The sequence below is a fragment of the Cheilinus undulatus genome, linkage group 7 (assembly GCF_018320785.1).
Source record: "Cheilinus undulatus linkage group 7, ASM1832078v1, whole genome shotgun sequence".
In the NCBI taxonomy this organism is placed as follows: Eukaryota; Metazoa; Chordata; class Actinopteri; order Labriformes; family Labridae; genus Cheilinus; species Cheilinus undulatus.
This window is the reverse complement of record NC_054871.1, coordinates 17,775,420-17,792,367: the sequence shown is the minus strand read 5'-3', so window position 1 is coordinate 17,792,367 and position 16,948 is coordinate 17,775,420. Positions and strand designations below refer to the sequence as shown.

The window sequence follows — 16,948 nt, the reverse complement described above, 5'->3', positions numbered from 1 at the left end:
CAGAATACCAGATTTATCAGCCTAAAAATGTGACCCACATTAATCATGGATATTACTAAAAACACATTTTAGAAGGAGGACTAATTTGTGAAATAATCACTCTTTTCAAAGCATCCATGCTAATATTTATTTTGCACTTCAACTATGCTTGCTTTGACACATTAGGCAGCAAGCGATGTTAGCTGTTAGCACTTTATGCAGATACCTCAAAGTACTTTAGCCATCAGCTAACAGCACGGCTTACATCACTAAAAGTAAAAGCCAGGTGTGGAGATGTGGGATGATGAGGCTCTGACCAGGCTTTACGCCTGCGTCACAGTAAAGAAGGTCATGTCCTGACACTTTCAACAAAACACAACTGACCTTAATGCTATTTAAATTTACTGGTGCACAGCTAATAAATTTAGCTAAATATGCCAGTGTAAATCATCTGAGGCCATTTCCTCAACCGGTCCTCTCATCCCTCGATAGTAGAAGGCAGAGGAACAATCACATTATCCTGAATGAGGTGTAACAGATGACGTTCGCACATTTTAATCTCTGAATCACTCTAATAATCAGGATTAGCATCTTGTTGCCAGGGAAAACACAGAAAGCACCAGAGGCCATGCCCAGAATGCAGGCAACAAAGTAAGAACAGAGACTTTAAGTATCAATACTGAAATAAAAGTTAAAATCTGACTAATGCCAACAGGAAAAAAAATCTGATTCAGATGATGAAAAGATATCTTGTTTCATTTTCCCTCAGGTTGTTTTGTGTTCACACTGCAGTCTTCTAAAGCCATCCAATCAGCTGAGCTGTTCTTATGTCATTTCATCACAGCCTTGTCTAAATACACGTATGCCATGCCTGGACTACAATCAATCTTTGTTCTTATAGTGCCAGTTAATAACCTAGGTTTTTTTAGTTCATAATGGTAAAAAAAAAAAAAAAAAAAAAAATCTGATTAAAAAAAAGAATCACGTTTGGATTCAAGATTCAACATTTGGGTGAGTGAGCATATTTATCAAAACTTTGACATTCCCCCCCCCCCAAAAAATGCAGAAGTTAAAAGTCAGCACATGAAGGAGAAGGACTTTAAAGGCAGGTGTTATGGTTTAATTTGTTACCCCATTAACTGGTGTTAACTGCCATTCTGCGTGAACGTTTTGTTCAGTTTCATTAAAGACATGTCTGATGGGTTAGTTTTGACCTTCTGAAGAAAAACACATTTAACTAAACAGTCAGTGTAGTTAAAGTGTCAGTGTCACAGTGAAGTCTTGTGATGCTCTGCTGGTGATAGCATTAGTCTGTTGCCATTTTTTTATTTTTTGCTGATTAGCGCCCAAGCATCAAAAGCAGTGTGAGGACAGTTGGTGTATTTTACAGCCAACAGATGTTGAAAGTAAAAATCCAAAACCAAGACAGAAGCTGTTTCCAACTAACCATTAAAAAAAGAAAGAACAAAGTGTAAAAACATTGCATTTTCAGGAAGCTTGGCATTAAATTGTGTGTGACCTGGTGAAGGTGTTGTGCTCAGAAAAGCATGCTGAGCATCATTTTCCCCTCACATGTAGGAATAAAATAATTAGAAATATGCCCTCATTTATTCATTTCTTTATGGAAAATGAAAAATTAAAAACCAAAATTGAGATCAGAAACTAAAAAAACAGTTTGTGTCATATTTATTATTTTTGATTCTCAGTTTCATGCCAAGCCGCCTTAAACAGCCAAGGGCATGTTTCTTACATGTGTTGCTTTCCTTTTATAAAGAGTGATTGAGAAACAGCTAATTTCTTGAATTTGTATTTCTTATTTCAAAGCAGAAATATTTTGGCTATAAAATACAATGACCAAAGACCCTGTTTGATTGCAAATGATTATTACTATCCCTACTTTTAATCATTAGCTGAAAACAAAATGGCCTGATAGCTGCACTACTGCTGCTGCAGCTGCTTATTCTACTATTGGAGTGTGATGAGTCAACCACTAACACAGAGACCAGTTCGATTGTTGTGTTCACATATGTCCAATCAAACTGTTCCAATAAGGGAATGCCCTTTTTTTTTTCAAACAAGTCTTCCAAATGATCCAGGTGTGAAAGCACCATCAGAAATTGCACAGGTATGGATCCTGTCGACAACGCCAGATATGCAGAAGCAAAAAAACATGCAGATGTGCATTTTCTTCTGCCCCCCCATTCAATCAGTATACTGTATATTATCTGAGACAGGCAATGCTATGTACCACTGATACAGTGTCCTGTCACTATAAACGACCCTAATTTAGAGGTCCCTTTCAGACACCACTTGTTCCAGAGGAGTCTTTGCCCGGTGATTCCTGCCATCCTGTATCCCCTGCCAGCTGTCTCTCAGAATACATGTTTCCATTTATTATGACAAAAGTAATAAATAATGTAAAGTGATGTAAGATAATGTCCCTTTACCTCCCTTATTACTCTTAAAGACTTTAGGTACTTAAACAGGCCTGCATCCGGTCCCCACAATCCTCTTAAAACCAGCAGCAAAGCAGGAAAAATATCCTAATGAAAACATTTCAAACTCTTAAGATGACTTGAACAGCTCTAAGAGCTTAGTTTGTGTATAAATACAAAATACGCAAATAAATGCTCCAAATTGCACAAACAAGGTCCCGCAACGCAACAAAAAAAAACAAAATCCTTCACTGTAAATGTCTCCACATCTCTGCCTCTGTTCAGCATTTCAACCTCGCCTGCAGCGAGCGCCTCAGATGCTGCATTTCTATTCTAGTGTCAGCCAGAAAAGGCCTCAGTCTGCTGTTGTGTCTCACTACACACGGCTCTCTGGTTCAGCGCCAGTTTCTTTCCTCTGTCATCTACCGTTTGCCTCGGAGAACCAGCAGGGGAACGCCTCCAACCATTTATCCTGTAAACACACAGCCTCTTGCATTTTGCCTCTTTCTTGCACAAGGAAAAAACCTTTTGCAAGTGTCTCGCTAAGACAAGCTGCACATCTCCCTTTACTGGGAGCATCTAAGCTGCAAAGTTTTCATCAAAATGACTTCTTTTTGTTTGTGTCTCTTGTTTGTGTGTCTCTTTCTACCCACCTCACCCCATCTTTCTTTATTCCGTTTCTCTCCAGCGAACGCATTGAAGAAATTCCGTGGTACATTGTTGTCAGAAGTGTGTAAGTTGTGTTTTTTTTTTTATTATTTCTCTAGGTGTTTGCTATTTGTTTCCTGTTAGATATCTGTCTCTCAAATGTCATGTACCATGTCTTCTGTTTTGGTCTTCAACTGCATGCAACAAAATGCCAAGCAAAGCTAATATTACTGCTCCCTGTGACACTGCTTGTCTTAAAATGGGATACAAATTGCTGCAAATGAGTGACAGCTGTAGTTCAAATAATTCCTGGCATCCAAATTAAAACTTCTGCCACTAAAACTGCACATTTTCTAAGAGAAAAAAGCCTGCATTTTGTAACCACTGAGGGATGAATTTCAAGAGATACATTAAATTTCCGAACAGAGCTGCTATGCTTCAGGCAAAAAGAATAGTTAAAGAGGGCAAAGAGAAATGGTTGGCCTTTTCATTCCTGTACTTGGGATTTGACGTCCTGCTGCTGCATAGTTGCCAGAGGTCTTTAATCTTATTATCCTGTTCCCCTCCTAAGCCTCTTTGTGTCCCCTGTGGGGAGCTGAACAATACAGCTCCTGCCCCGCTGAATCCTCTGCTTCCAGCTGACGTACACACGTCATACTCTGCTGCATGCAACCTTCTGAACCCTTCATTACCTCTGATAGTAAAGTTTAACCTTCTTTATTAAAACCTCAGCTCATATTTACCCTCGTACATGTCTGCATCTCTTCTACCAGCCGGCCAAAGCTGCCTGTTTCTGTGTGCGGCGATGACATCAGGAACTACACCTGCTTCAATGGAGGCAACTGCACTGACCGAGAGCTGTCATGTGACTGCCCACCTGGCTTCACAGGACACCGGTAGGGAAGAAACACACATGAATATTATTTAAAAAGACCTGGTGCTTAGCCAAATGAATCCAGAACAGACTGAGATACTTAAAAACTGTGTCCTCTTTTTTATGATATTTATTTTCATTTATTTAATTGGTGGCCTAACAAAGGGCACACCTTACACGCCCCTGTTATACAGCACACCTTGATAGCAGAATGATACATGTTCATGAAGGGTGTGAATCTTTTTTATCAGGATGATTTGATTTGAATCTCAAGTTACAGGCTACAATGTGTTTCACTGATGATTCATTCAAATATAGTACTACTCGGTTTGTTTCAGTTAGATCTGATACAGTCTTATTAACGCAAATATGATTTTTGTTATCCATAAAGAGACAAAATACTAGGCCTGTGTAAAAAATATTATTATACAGGTTGTTGTAAGTGATGACAAAGAAATTTGTTTTTACTGTACTGCCCAATCATTGGCTTTATCACACTCTGCCAAACCTGCCTTCTGTGAAGCATTATGTCCCTGTGCTCAAATGTATTGATTATGTCTATGGACAGGTCTGCCCACAGAATTTGTCCAGAGAATGGCCCCTTCCAAGTCATGATTTATTGATGATATCAATGCATGTGTTGGATTTTAACTGATTTTCACCACTGTTTACGCTTGTTTTGGCCACTTTATTCCACTTTTTGCCCATGTTTGCCACTTTTTAACACCTTCTTACTGCTTTATTTGGCCATTTTTGCAACTTTTCTCGCTCTTTTAACCCATATTTATTAATTTTTTAAAAACTTTTTAACCCATTTTTCCCACTTTCTTACAATTTTTCCGCTTTGTAACTGCATTTCACCATTTTATACCCACTTTTGTATTTTTGTATTCCATGTTGGCCTCTTTTTACCTTTTTTTTTGCATTTTTTTTGCCAATTTTTAACCTATTATTGCCAACTACAGCAACTATATCATTATTTTCCCCTCAAGCAGTCTCATTTTCTTCTACTTAATTTTCTGGCATCCTGACATCAGTGCACATCATGGCTTGGTATGAATTCTGGCATTACTATCCTAATGGTTTAGTTTAGTGTGCCTATCCACATTGCTGAGAATACCAGTAAAGGGTCTTTTAAGAAAAGGGGTAACATTAATTCATACTATTAATGATGACCCAGAATCTCCGTTAGGGGTCAGGAAGTGGGGGACAGCCATTAGGAATGAATGGGAACAGTGGAAAGTTAACACTCTACAACTCTTAATAGACCTGCACCCGTTTAACATACAAAAATACCCTCCTTTTGTTACAAGCATGCTTTTAATTTCATTGGAGCAAGATTAATATATAATGCAAAGATATACAATTATATATACAATTTATCAAGGCAATCTGGTATTAAAGTATGAATATTGATATCACTAATTATTGAAAAATAAGTGTGGTTAAAAGTTAAAGTGTTTGTTTGGTTATCAAATGGCTCAAAGTGACTATAGCCAGGAGTTGGGGGTTGGGCAGGGTTAGAAGGGTAGGACAAGGCTTAGGTTTAAGGTTGCAGTGTAGACAGGGATGTTAATTTTGGGTAAGGGTTTAAAAAAGAGAGAAAAGGTAAGGATTAGGTTAACGGGGTAAATTTAGGTTGAGGTTAGGGTTAGGTCTATCAATGGGTAAAGTATGAGAGAATCCAGACATCATATATGCGTTTTGTAATCCTGAAGATGGTCTTTTCTTTGACTAAAACACTTTTGGTTCTGTGCCTGCAGGTGTGAACAGGAAGTGGACGAGTGCAAATCTAATCCCTGTCTGAACGGAGGCTACTGCCGCAACCTCATCAACAAGTTTGTCTGCGTGTGCGAGATGAGCTACGCCGGGGACACGTGCCAAGTGGACGTAAGCGACATTTACTTTTACGTGGCCGTGCTGCTGTGGCAGAACCTCTTCCAGCTGCTCTCCTACCTCATCCTCAGGCTGGACGATGAGCCTGAGGTGGAGTGGGGAGGAGACGAGTGAATGCTCGTGTGGTTTGTTTGTCTGCATGTGTTTGCATGTGATCTGTCTGACAAAGTGGGAATAGATTTGGGTTTAGAAGTGTATCGATACATGAGCATGGGGGACTGATGGATTATAATAGAACAGAATAATCTGTGGTTTAACTTACAGAGCACAGAGATAGACATTTTAGGGTTGTGTCTAGTTTGCAACAGCTTAAAGGCCTGTGTCTACAGCCTCAGTTTTTGGAACTGGCAATGCTCATTTTTAATTAAAAAAAAAAAAGCAAAGCAGTCCAGCTTTTCTGTACAGATCTGAGTGCATAAATCCCTTTTTCAATGTCACCTTTCCCTCACTGACCAATCAAAAGTCAAGAAAAGGGAGGACTTATGATGCCAGCTTTGCAAACAACAATGGCGGAGGAAAAACTGATCTGATTCGTCTTTTGAGGGAACAGCTGCTGCAATATCAGGACCGTGTTCCTTTTCATTACTTCTTGGTGAGAGTTACTTGAATTAAAGATAACATTAAGCACACAGAACTATTAAAAACCAACCTTACAGATGATAGAGAAAAGTCAAATTTTGTAACCCTGGTGGAGAGACATGAGCGCTGCCAGCACAAAAAGCACCAACTTCCACAAAGCTGTTTCTGTGCCTTAAAATCATCCTTGTAAATAAGAAGCACCTTATTGAATATAGATATTTATTTTAATAAATCATCTTATCATATACAGGTAGATTTAGATGTCTTGTAAAAGCTACATGTTTGTTTTTGATTCATAAAGATGTCACTATTTATTTTTTTAAAAAAAGCACATATCTCCTCAGAGCCCAAAGGAAAGATTCATTCTGCTTGTTTAAACTGAGCCGTTGTCCAAAAATGTAGGTTTTCTCATGTAGGTAATCCACTTTGGATGCAGTAAAGAATATTTGTTATTTATAATGTTTCCTCTTGAAGGTATCCTGTGTGAGCTGGATTTTCGAGCTCTGTTCACATAAATGTGTGAACTATCAAAACAGCGTTGTAGTCACAAAGGCACCTAGAGGGGCTGGAAGACAATAGGATGTCTGACTTTGTTCCTGATGTGTGACAGAGAGCGGCGTGCTGAATGACTGACTGCTGTGTGTGTGTGTTTCTGTCTCCTCTGCGAGGCAGAGATATTTTGAGCCTAAATTCTCTGCACCTCTGCTTTAACATAAACCAAGCTAATGTGGTCAAATGTGTCTGACTCTGTTTACAGAGTTTTCTCTGTCTTTAGCCTAGTGCTGCTGTCACCATCCTGTCATTCCTTCACTGTATTCTGTCCTCATCTTCCATGTCTTTTGTCTTGCTTTATGTCCATCTCTGTCTTTATTGTTGATTAATAAAAGATCATTCTCGTTGTCTGTCTTCAGTCCTCTTTTTCATCTCTTCAATCATTTTCTCTGCCATTAACACATTTGGTTTCCCTTTGCATTTATCCCTTCATATTCTTCCCCAGATTTACTGCAGCATGCTGCATTTTAAACCCTTTCTTTGGTTTCCTTACACTGTACACACATCAAATACAAATACTTCTTTACTGAACTTATAAGAAGTATTCCCCCTAAATCAATCATGGCCAATATATTTGAGATTTTTTGACCCAAAATCATGAAACTTAAATGTCAAGTGAAAACAGATTTCTACAATTAATGTCGATGAAATAAAAATATGTGACTGAGTAAATATTTACCTTCTGTGACTGACCTTATTCAACAGAGGTCCAGCCAAATGACGCCAGGAGTATCACAATTATTGAATCGGGGATCACCTGAGTACAGTGGTAGTATAAAGACATCTGTGTCTGGAAGGTCCAGTCATTGCTTAATCAGTATTTGTGGCTACCATTACACCATGAAGATAGCGGAACACTCCAGGCAACTAAGAGAAAATGTTATTGAAAAGTAGAAGTCAGGGGATGGATACAAAAAAAAATTCTAAGGTATTGGACATCTCCTGGAGTTCAGTTAAATCCACCATCAAGAAATGGAAGGAATATGGCACGTGCTAATCTGCATAGATCAGGCCGTCCTCAAAAACTTAGTGGCCGTGCAAGGAGGAGACTAATAGGGATGTAACGGTATTTGTATTCATCCCGTACCGTTACGGTACGGCCGTCACGGTTCGGTGCACGCAGTAATAAGACGAAAACGTCTGAGTGAGTATTAAAAAAAAAAGTCAAGTTCTTACTTCAATCCAGGTGGCGGCAATGAGCCTAAAAGCTGCCAGCAACCGTCATTACAGAAGAAGGAGCAGTTACAGAAACAAACGAAGAAGAGTGATGGCGCGTGCAGAGTAAGAAAAGCCGCCGGCTTCATTTAAATCACCCGTATAGCAATGGTGCTCTGGCTCTGTGAATCATTATAACTTTACCGTCAGCCTCGGAGGAGTGAGAGAGAGGGACTCAGCAGCTGTGTCATATGTAAAGTTATCCTCAGATTTCACACGGCTTTAAGGTCTTTATCCTCCAAGGTGGGCTGGGAAAAGTTCTTCCAAACTTTGTAGTAGGTCCCATTGGTCAAAAAAGTTGTCCAGTGCTGAAGTCCATGTTGAAATCGGCAAAAAAAAGACACTAATTTGCATACTTGCAAACTTACAAGCTGATTTGCGGTTGTGTGATGATGCGTTCAAGTTAGCTGGGAAATTTTAGCGTTTAAAGAATGGGTATAAATATGTCAATATATCAATAAAAATAACCTAGTTATTCAAAAAAGTATGTATTTATTAATATTTTTAATCACTGAAGAACTTTTGGAGGGAGGTCCCAGCATTATTTATAATTTGAATGTAATTTATTCAGACTATTTATTTTGATAAAATTTAATTAAAGAATTAAAATTTAATTTTATTAATCTGCTTCAATCACCGTACCAAAAACGTACCGAACCGAGACTTCAAAACCGAGGTACGTACCGAACCGAAATTTTTCTGTACCTTTACACCCCTAGAGACTAGTGAGAGAGGCCACTGAGACACCTATGACTACTCTGGAGGAGTTACAAGCTTCAGCAGAGGAGATGGGAGAGATTCTGCATACAAATATTGTTGCTCAGGTTCTTCACCAGTCAAAGCTTTATGGGAGAGTGGCAACGAGAAAGTCACTGTTGAGGAAAACTCAAACTAAATTTGGACTAGAGTTCGCCAAAAGGTATGTGAGAGACTCCATGGACACGTGGAAGGTATTTTTTGTCCATCAGATAAGATGCTATGTTTCGCCAGAATCAGCACAAATACACCATCCTCACTGTGAAGCAGGTTGTGGCAGCATCATGCTGTGGGGATGCTTCTCGGCAGCCAGCCCTGAAAGGCATGTAAACGTAGAGGGTAAAATGAATGCAGCAAAATATAGGAAAATCCTGGAGGATCTTATTCAGTCTGTAATAGAAGTACAGCTTAGGAGAAGATTAATTTTCCAGCAAGAAAAATGACCCGAAGCATACAGTGAAAGCTACACCGAAATGGTTTAAAGACAACAAGGTAACTTATTTTACCTTATATATATTGACCATGATTGACTTATGGACTCAATTAAAGAGTAAAAAATCCAAGGGGTTGAATACTTTTTATAGGCACTGAAGCTGCAGTTTTCAGGGAGCTGTACTTTACTGAAGCATCCTATCTGTACTCCCCATATTTTCTGACATTTTCTAATTCTTACACCTTCAAAACAGTCTTGCTTCTATGTCTTCTTTTCCTGCAGCTTCAATTTTGCACTGACTTGGACACATTCTTAAAATCTAGACTGATCTTAACCTTCATAATCTGGACAGTAACAAATAGAAAAGTTTATTTCTCAGCCTATCAATCAGTGCATACCACATGGATGACAACATTAGAAAAACAATGTTAAACATCAGTATAAAGACAAAGCAAACTAGAAAAGGAGGCAAATTTTTTTTTCATTGATGATATTTTCCGTGATTTAGAGTTATATCACACAAGTTTAGGTTAACTTTGCACTGACACATTTGTTAGAAATTTCCTTCAGGGCAGAACTTGTTTTGTAAGTTCATATCAGAGTATTTTCTTTATCACTTTAAATCATTAAAAAGTTAAATCTACCCTTAACAGTCCTTTCTTTTGCTCAGTTTCCCCCTACCTGAGGTTGGGTAAAGCTTGCGTGCACTTTTGCCTCCACTGTTTGTGCGTAAAGGATCAGACATGTAGTCACGTGGCTAACGTGACACCAAACATAGAGCCTTAATCTCTCTTAACAGGATGTAGTGTGAGTAGTCACTAGAATAGCTTGAATTCATAGACACACATGTAGCTGCAGACGCACAGACAGAGATAAAGAACCCTGATGTAGTGTTTTGACATCTCTGGGTGGTTGGAGGGAAATCCATCATTGTTTAGAGATGCTCTGCCCATGAGGACATACGCACAGTGTGGTTTAAGTAAAAGGTCTTGTGAGTCTTATGTGGAAGAAGTTAACCAGCCTGCAGAGAGCCCTGACCTCAACTCCTGGGCCTTATGACCTATCAGGGAGCACCTTACTAAAGCCGTAGTAGCTGAATGGGAACAAATCCCTGTAGAGACGTGTGCTGTGCTCTTTTAGAAAACCTTCACAGAAGAGAGGAGGCTGTTGAAGGAGCAAATTAAGATCAAATAGTGGACACTGCATCATTGATGTTGACATTGACCACTGGTTTGTCTGGTGCCCTTGTTTCACTCGGCCACTTTGCCAGCATGTTTTTAGATGGCTGGTAGGGACAATGTTTAAAGAGATGATGGCAGAAGAGCAAAGGTATACATAACTAAAGTGTCTAGGTCTTTTGCTAAATTATAAGCATGTTAATGAGGTAGTTGTGACAAAGGGATGCAGATGTAATGATTTTTTTTTAATGATCAAACAAACTGACAGAGTGTATTAAAAGCGAGGGGATGTCTCCAGTTTTGCAAACCAATGACATTGTGGAAGGAAAAAAATGGCGGTTCATAGAGTGTCCACTTGAAAATTGCTTCTAAAAGGGACACCCATCTCTACATTTTTATTACATCAGCATGGTTAGTAAGACTTTTTAAAAAACAGCGTAACTGTTAAATGGTCCCTTCTACAAACATGGTAGTGCAAGATAAACAATTTCTAAATATTTAGGTGACTGAACACTAAGAACAAAAAGAGCTGTTTTTTAAGGGATGTTGCAAGCAGAATAATGTGAAAACCGATGCAAAGTATAAAAGACATCTAGCTATGGCTAATTTGCAGTCCTTGTCCCTGGTTAGGCTTTTTTACACCAACAAATGTTTATTCAAACTGGAATATTTTGTTAGACAAAATGAATTTTGGAAATAATCCTACTGACAGTTTATTACACTGTAACTTCAGAAGTAAATCACTTTAAATTGAATGCATTTAGAGTTATAGATAATGAAACACTATATTGTCCTGAATTGAACCGATGGCTTTATCTTTAATCTTGAGCTTTAGCCTCAGTCGTTGTATTAAACAGTACCAATATTGGCTAACTGGCTTCTTATTAGCTGAAGACTGGTGTGTGAACTACTTCCATTGAGCTGTATGCTCTTCTTGTTAGAGAACTATGGCTCACAACCAAAGTTATATAGTGCTGAAAGAAGGGGACTGGGATGCTCTGTGGGAAAAAGTAAAGGGTGCCATTCTCCTGGTTGAATATTACTGTGCTGTTAGAACAACTTTTAAACTGTTTTAAGGAAGAAAAGTTACATGTTTTTGCTTTAAAATGTGTATTGTTACATTTTTTAAGTATATAGATTGATTCACTCAGGAGCCTGCCTTAAGTGGCTACTTTTTTGTCTTTTCTTTGTGGGGTTCATTTCTCTAATCCTGATGTTGCCACTTGATTATCATATTTTTTTTAATAAAACTGTGAGCCATGTAGCCTCTCAACACTTGAAGCCCTCCTACAGAAACCTTCCTCCTCTTTTGCATCTGGCTTTTGTATGTGTGCGTGCAAGTTTGTGTCCTCAGCAGGCCCAGGTATCCCTAATGGTGTGGAAAGAGTGGGAGGAAATGGGAAGCAGTTTTTATAGCATCTGCACTGATGTGACCATCCTTTGAGAGCGAGACAAGCAGAGAGAGGAGGAGGAAATGTGCTTTGCCAGCAAAAAAGCAGCATCTGGTGCTGAAGTGCAGTTTCAGCAGAGAGCTGGTGGCATTCACAGAAGTTTGGTGTGCTTCACAGAAACATATGAGGGCAGCTTATCTGGCACATAGACACAAACAGCCACAGACACACTCAGAGATACACACAGAGCAGGTTGATAGTGCTGACAGCAGGGAAGCATCGCTGCCGTCTCTCTCTCTCTCTCTGTGTGCAGAGGCTTCAGGGTGGCCCTGCTGCTGCGTACCTCAGAGACTGGTTAGTTAGACATCTCTGTGTCTCTGTGTATGTGCGTGTGGCAGTGGGTGACTGATGGCGGGTCCTGGCTGCAGGCTGCTCCGGCTCGCTTGTGTCACACTCGCTCTGACAGCCGAGTGTGCTGCAGTGACAGGTAAGCACTTTCCAGGAGTCAACAAAGAAGCTGCAGCGAGGGGGAAGAAAGTGTAATGTCGAGATATTTTTTGCCTCAGGATACAGATGGTTGTATTTTTATTAGAATTATGTTTCCATGTTGATTGCTCAGTGTAAAGTTTGCTGACTTCTAAGTCTTGTGTGACCTGACAAGTTGAGCTTTAGTTATGGAGATGTGTGTCAGCCAGAAATGCTCCAGTGTAACTGTGTGCTGTTGGTAACCTTGTAGCAGCCAATCAGAGCGTCACCACTGTCACACCAAGCACCACTCCTGATGTAAGTGCCTCTGCTGCTCCATAGTCTGCTGCTGCTTGATTTAATGATAACAATCAGTCGCCTTCTGCTACTCTGGGAGCCTTGAGTCAACTTGATTCTCTGGGTTTGACTTGTTGGGTCTGGAATCTGTGTTTGCATGAGGGTGGTTTCTGCCTGTGAGGCTGTGAGTGGCTGTGTCCCTAATCACACCCTGTATGCTGTTTAGTAGTGCAGTCCAAATCCCGAATAAGGATTGTTGTTCCCTAAATAGTGCACTCATCCTATCTCACATAGCACTCAGAGGATTGCAGATGGTCATATTTTAACAATATTGACCATCATGCACCGCAGTTCAAAGCTTTAACCATTTCCTGTTTAGATCAAGTTCAAAGCATTTACTGTGCAATCTATTTTTTTTTTTTTGTTCTTAACATTGACTTCCTGGAATGCATTTTTAGTTTCTCCTGCATATTTGGGATCAGTAGGACCAGATAAGTTTCAAAGCTCAGCATTGTCTTTGAACAGGAATTAGCTTGACCAGAAATTATGTCTGTAAATGTCCTGGAGGTCCTGTTTCTGCAGAAAATACAGCACTGGATCAGTTTTTGAGAATCTGTGTGTCGGTCAGTTGTTGGGGGTCTTCAGTGTCAGGGATGGTGGAGTCATTCTAACGATGGGCTCAAAGGACTTGTCAAGGCCAAGCATACAAAAATTTACATCTAAAAGTTCTGGATTTCTTGGCAATTTTCCTTTTCTATTCCCTAAAATTTAAGAGAAATCACTGAAAATTAGTAATCTAATAATATTTTAATATTTTCTCCAAATATTTAATGAAACTTTATCATAAACCCTAAACATTCAAATTTAAAAATCACCCCAAATTGAATGCAAATTCTTTAAACATTTTCAAGCAAATTCCCCAAAATTCCAAAGCAAATTCACCCTAAAATATTTTATCAAATTCCAAAAAATTTTCAAATACTTTCCCCAAAATTCAGTGAAAACATCCAAAACATCCACCCAAATTCTCAGAAATATCCAGGTTCTGTCGTCCATCTCATCAACCAAAAATATGACTAAAATGTTTGTCGATGATCTCTTTCCATGAAGAAGACGAGAAGAAGGCCGACTAAAAACACATCTTTGGTGATAAATCTCAAACGAAAGTAAGTTTAGTTTCCACCTAGAAGACTAAAATGAAACTAAAATGTTAGTGCTAGACTGTTAGATGTTCAAGATCCATTGTATTTGTCCACTGTGTCTATAATACCTTAAAAGAAATAACAAAAACAAGCAGAGGTTGGGAAGAGAGCATTCAAGGTATGTCAGTATTTTCTTCAGTATATTTTCAAGTAAACTTAGTTTGATAGTTTTTAATATGAGTGTTTTACAATTGATTAGTTTTACAAATGGTTAATAAAATTAGTTTAAGGAAAATATTTGTTGTGATTGAAATGTATTGGATGAACATTATGTCTGTCACATCTTTACGGGCCAATCAGAGCAACAAAACACATGACGTAGCTGCTACCCAGGAGTAAACTCCAGAGAACTGCATAACGCGAACCATGTTGCGCAACTGTTATGACATGTTAGGATACGACTTTTGCTGTTTTTTAAAAGAAAACAACTCACTGCTGTTCTTTGTTCTTCTTTTAACAAAGAAATGTCATCAAGTTCTGATAAAACTTACGCTTCAGCAGCATCCATGCTAATGTCTTCCGCCATATCTGCACCAGCCTCTTGTTGCTGCTTGCTTACGTCACGACTCTGGCACTCCTGAAAGTACTGCCCCTCAACGCTGATTGTTCCTGTCACTTTCTAACCGGGACCAAACGGTTCAGACGGGAGCTTTGCAAGATGGATTCGCCAGTGAAAAACACAGAGGCGGGCGTATCCATCTGCTTTGCAAGGTTAGCACTACGTAGTCCACTACAGATAGCTCACTATTTTGGGAGTAGGGACTGATTGTGTGATTTCGGAGACAGCCTGTTTCTGAATCTTAACTGATTTCACTTAAGCATATCACAAGAGATAGCTGATGTATTTAATATCAGTACAGCCTGATTTTTCCACATTAAATTGTCACAGTCATGCTCATATTCAGCACATCAGCACGACATCCAGTGTGATATTGATTTTATACAACAGTTTTTTAAAGCAGTGTATACTAGTAAAAAGTATTAAACAACAGCACTGGCTTGCACCAGCTATGCATAAGCTTGAAAGTTGCTTAAGTTGAACATGAGTTTAAATTAGAGTACACTACTGACATTTCGGATGTTTAACCAGCTCAGATAGTTCAAAATTATAATGTAAATCTAACATCTGGTGTTATGGTGTATTGTTCTGAACAGTCCCAGTGCCATTGTACTACAGTATACAGCAGCACTCATGGGACACCTCCTGTTCAATCAGATTGCTAACTGTTGTATAAAGTCACGAGATGCTGTAGTCATTCATGAAGCAGCTTTTTTTTCTAGGTGGTAAGAGTTGTGTGTTTCTGTGTACTGGCTAGGTTTGTTGTCTATTGATGGCGTTTATGCTAACAGGATCATCAGGCAGCGTCTTGCCAATGTGTGTGTGATCCTCCACAGACTGAGCGTGCTCCATACAGCTCGCGGGTGGCTGCCGTGCTGGCACCGTGTCTAGTTGCCTTGGCGGTAGTGGTGATGCTGGGGCTGGCGCTGGGCGCAGCCAAACTCAGAGAGAGGCGGCAGACGGAGGGAGGTTTCAGTCTCCGGGAACTCCAGGCTCCTGGTGGTCGCACTCCACCTGCTGAGCTGGGAAACACATCCATCAGCACTCTGGCAGCGCGTGTGGAGCGGCTGGTGTAATGAGGAGAGGAGAAGTGTGTGTGAGAGAGAGACAGAAATAAACATGGCGTCCTGTTTGTCAACTTCTCTGTACAAGAACAGTTTTAAAAACACTCTCATAAGTCTGATTTTCTCCCTTTCCAGTTGACCTCTGGGGGTTTATCCTCTGATCTTTTGCTGTCCGTCAGTCTGGCGTCTGTAGTCCTGCTGCTGGTTCTCATTGTCACCTCCGTCGGCCTGGTGATGACACTAAATCGACGCGCTACTCATGGCACCTACAGCCCCAGCCGGCAGGAGAAGGAAGGTTCACGGGTGGAGATGTGGAGCATCATTCAGCCACCACCTATTGAGAGACTCATATGAGACGCAGGCCGTGGCTGATGAGTATTGAGAGGCTGCTAGAAATACACTGGACATAAAAAGACCATGCATCCTTATCATACTTAACATTTAAACATGGAGTCCCTAAACAGTGCCTCCATTTTTTTTTTATCAGAGCATTAATACTTCATTTGCATTGAGATCTCAGGTGAATGTGATGAACCCATTCATAACCTTCTTTCTGCATTGTTTTTCATCTGGCAGTGATAATGTAAAAATGTCCACCGACCATTTTCCATGAGAAAGACAAGACATCAAGCCAAAGAGTTCATTTAGTTTTCATCAGTGAGACTTGACAGGACTTGAATGATAGAACTGGACTGTTAGACGTTGAAAATCCATCATATTTTTCCACTGTGTGTATAATCTGTCAAATCACAGGCACCGGTGAGGAGAGAGAGCAGGAGGAGGGCATGTCCGCTTGTCTGTGTGTGTTCTTGTGTGAAGCAGTGATGCAGAGAGAGCATGAGCTGTTAGGTAGGTTGAATCTTTAACTCTTCTGGGGTAGTATTTGCATGAAAAACTCAACTCTGCCTACTGTTGGTAGTAGAATTCAGTTCCTAATATTCATTGTAGCTACAGGACAGTCTTATTTGTCATCCAAACAACAAATCCTTTTATCAAGTCCTGTTATTTATAGGATAAAACTTAATAAGCTAACTGTAGGAGGTCCGTAAAATGACTATTAGGGAAAAAATGTAGGTTTTAACAAAAAATTTTAGTTGTTTAGGGAAGAGATGTGCTTGTTTTCCCAGCAATAAAAACAGATACATGAGTGTTGATAAAAAAATAGATTTTTGGGATATCTTTCCAAAAAATAATGTTAAAGAATTGATATTATTATTTAAGACTTAGATTGTTAAGAAGCATCAATATCAATAAGAAAAATAATGATCTGTCCCTGCTGTGAAACACTTCACACTACACATGAAAGTCCTTTATTCAAAGTATGCCAGTATTTGCCAGTATCTGCTGGGGATGCACAGGATTTAAATGATTATTCCAGGCCTCCAATCCCAGTCAAACACTCTGTCTAAGCTGCAACACAGCCAC

General features: G+C 39.6%; 1 protein-coding gene across 1 annotated transcript in view; it reads left to right on the top strand.

Annotated features, from left to right (window-relative positions):
• Positions 1-15,877, top strand: part of crb1 (crumbs cell polarity complex component 1) — a 39,569-nt gene extending 23,692 nt beyond the window's left edge. Inside the window, 4 exon segments of the mRNA XM_041791385.1 lie at positions 3,103-3,147; positions 3,836-3,958; positions 5,700-5,826; positions 15,659-15,877. Of these exon segments, the coding sequence (XP_041647319.1) occupies positions 3,103-3,147; positions 3,836-3,958; positions 5,700-5,826; positions 15,659-15,877 (514 nt within the window).
• Positions 15,878-16,948: the final 1,071 nt, after the last annotated feature.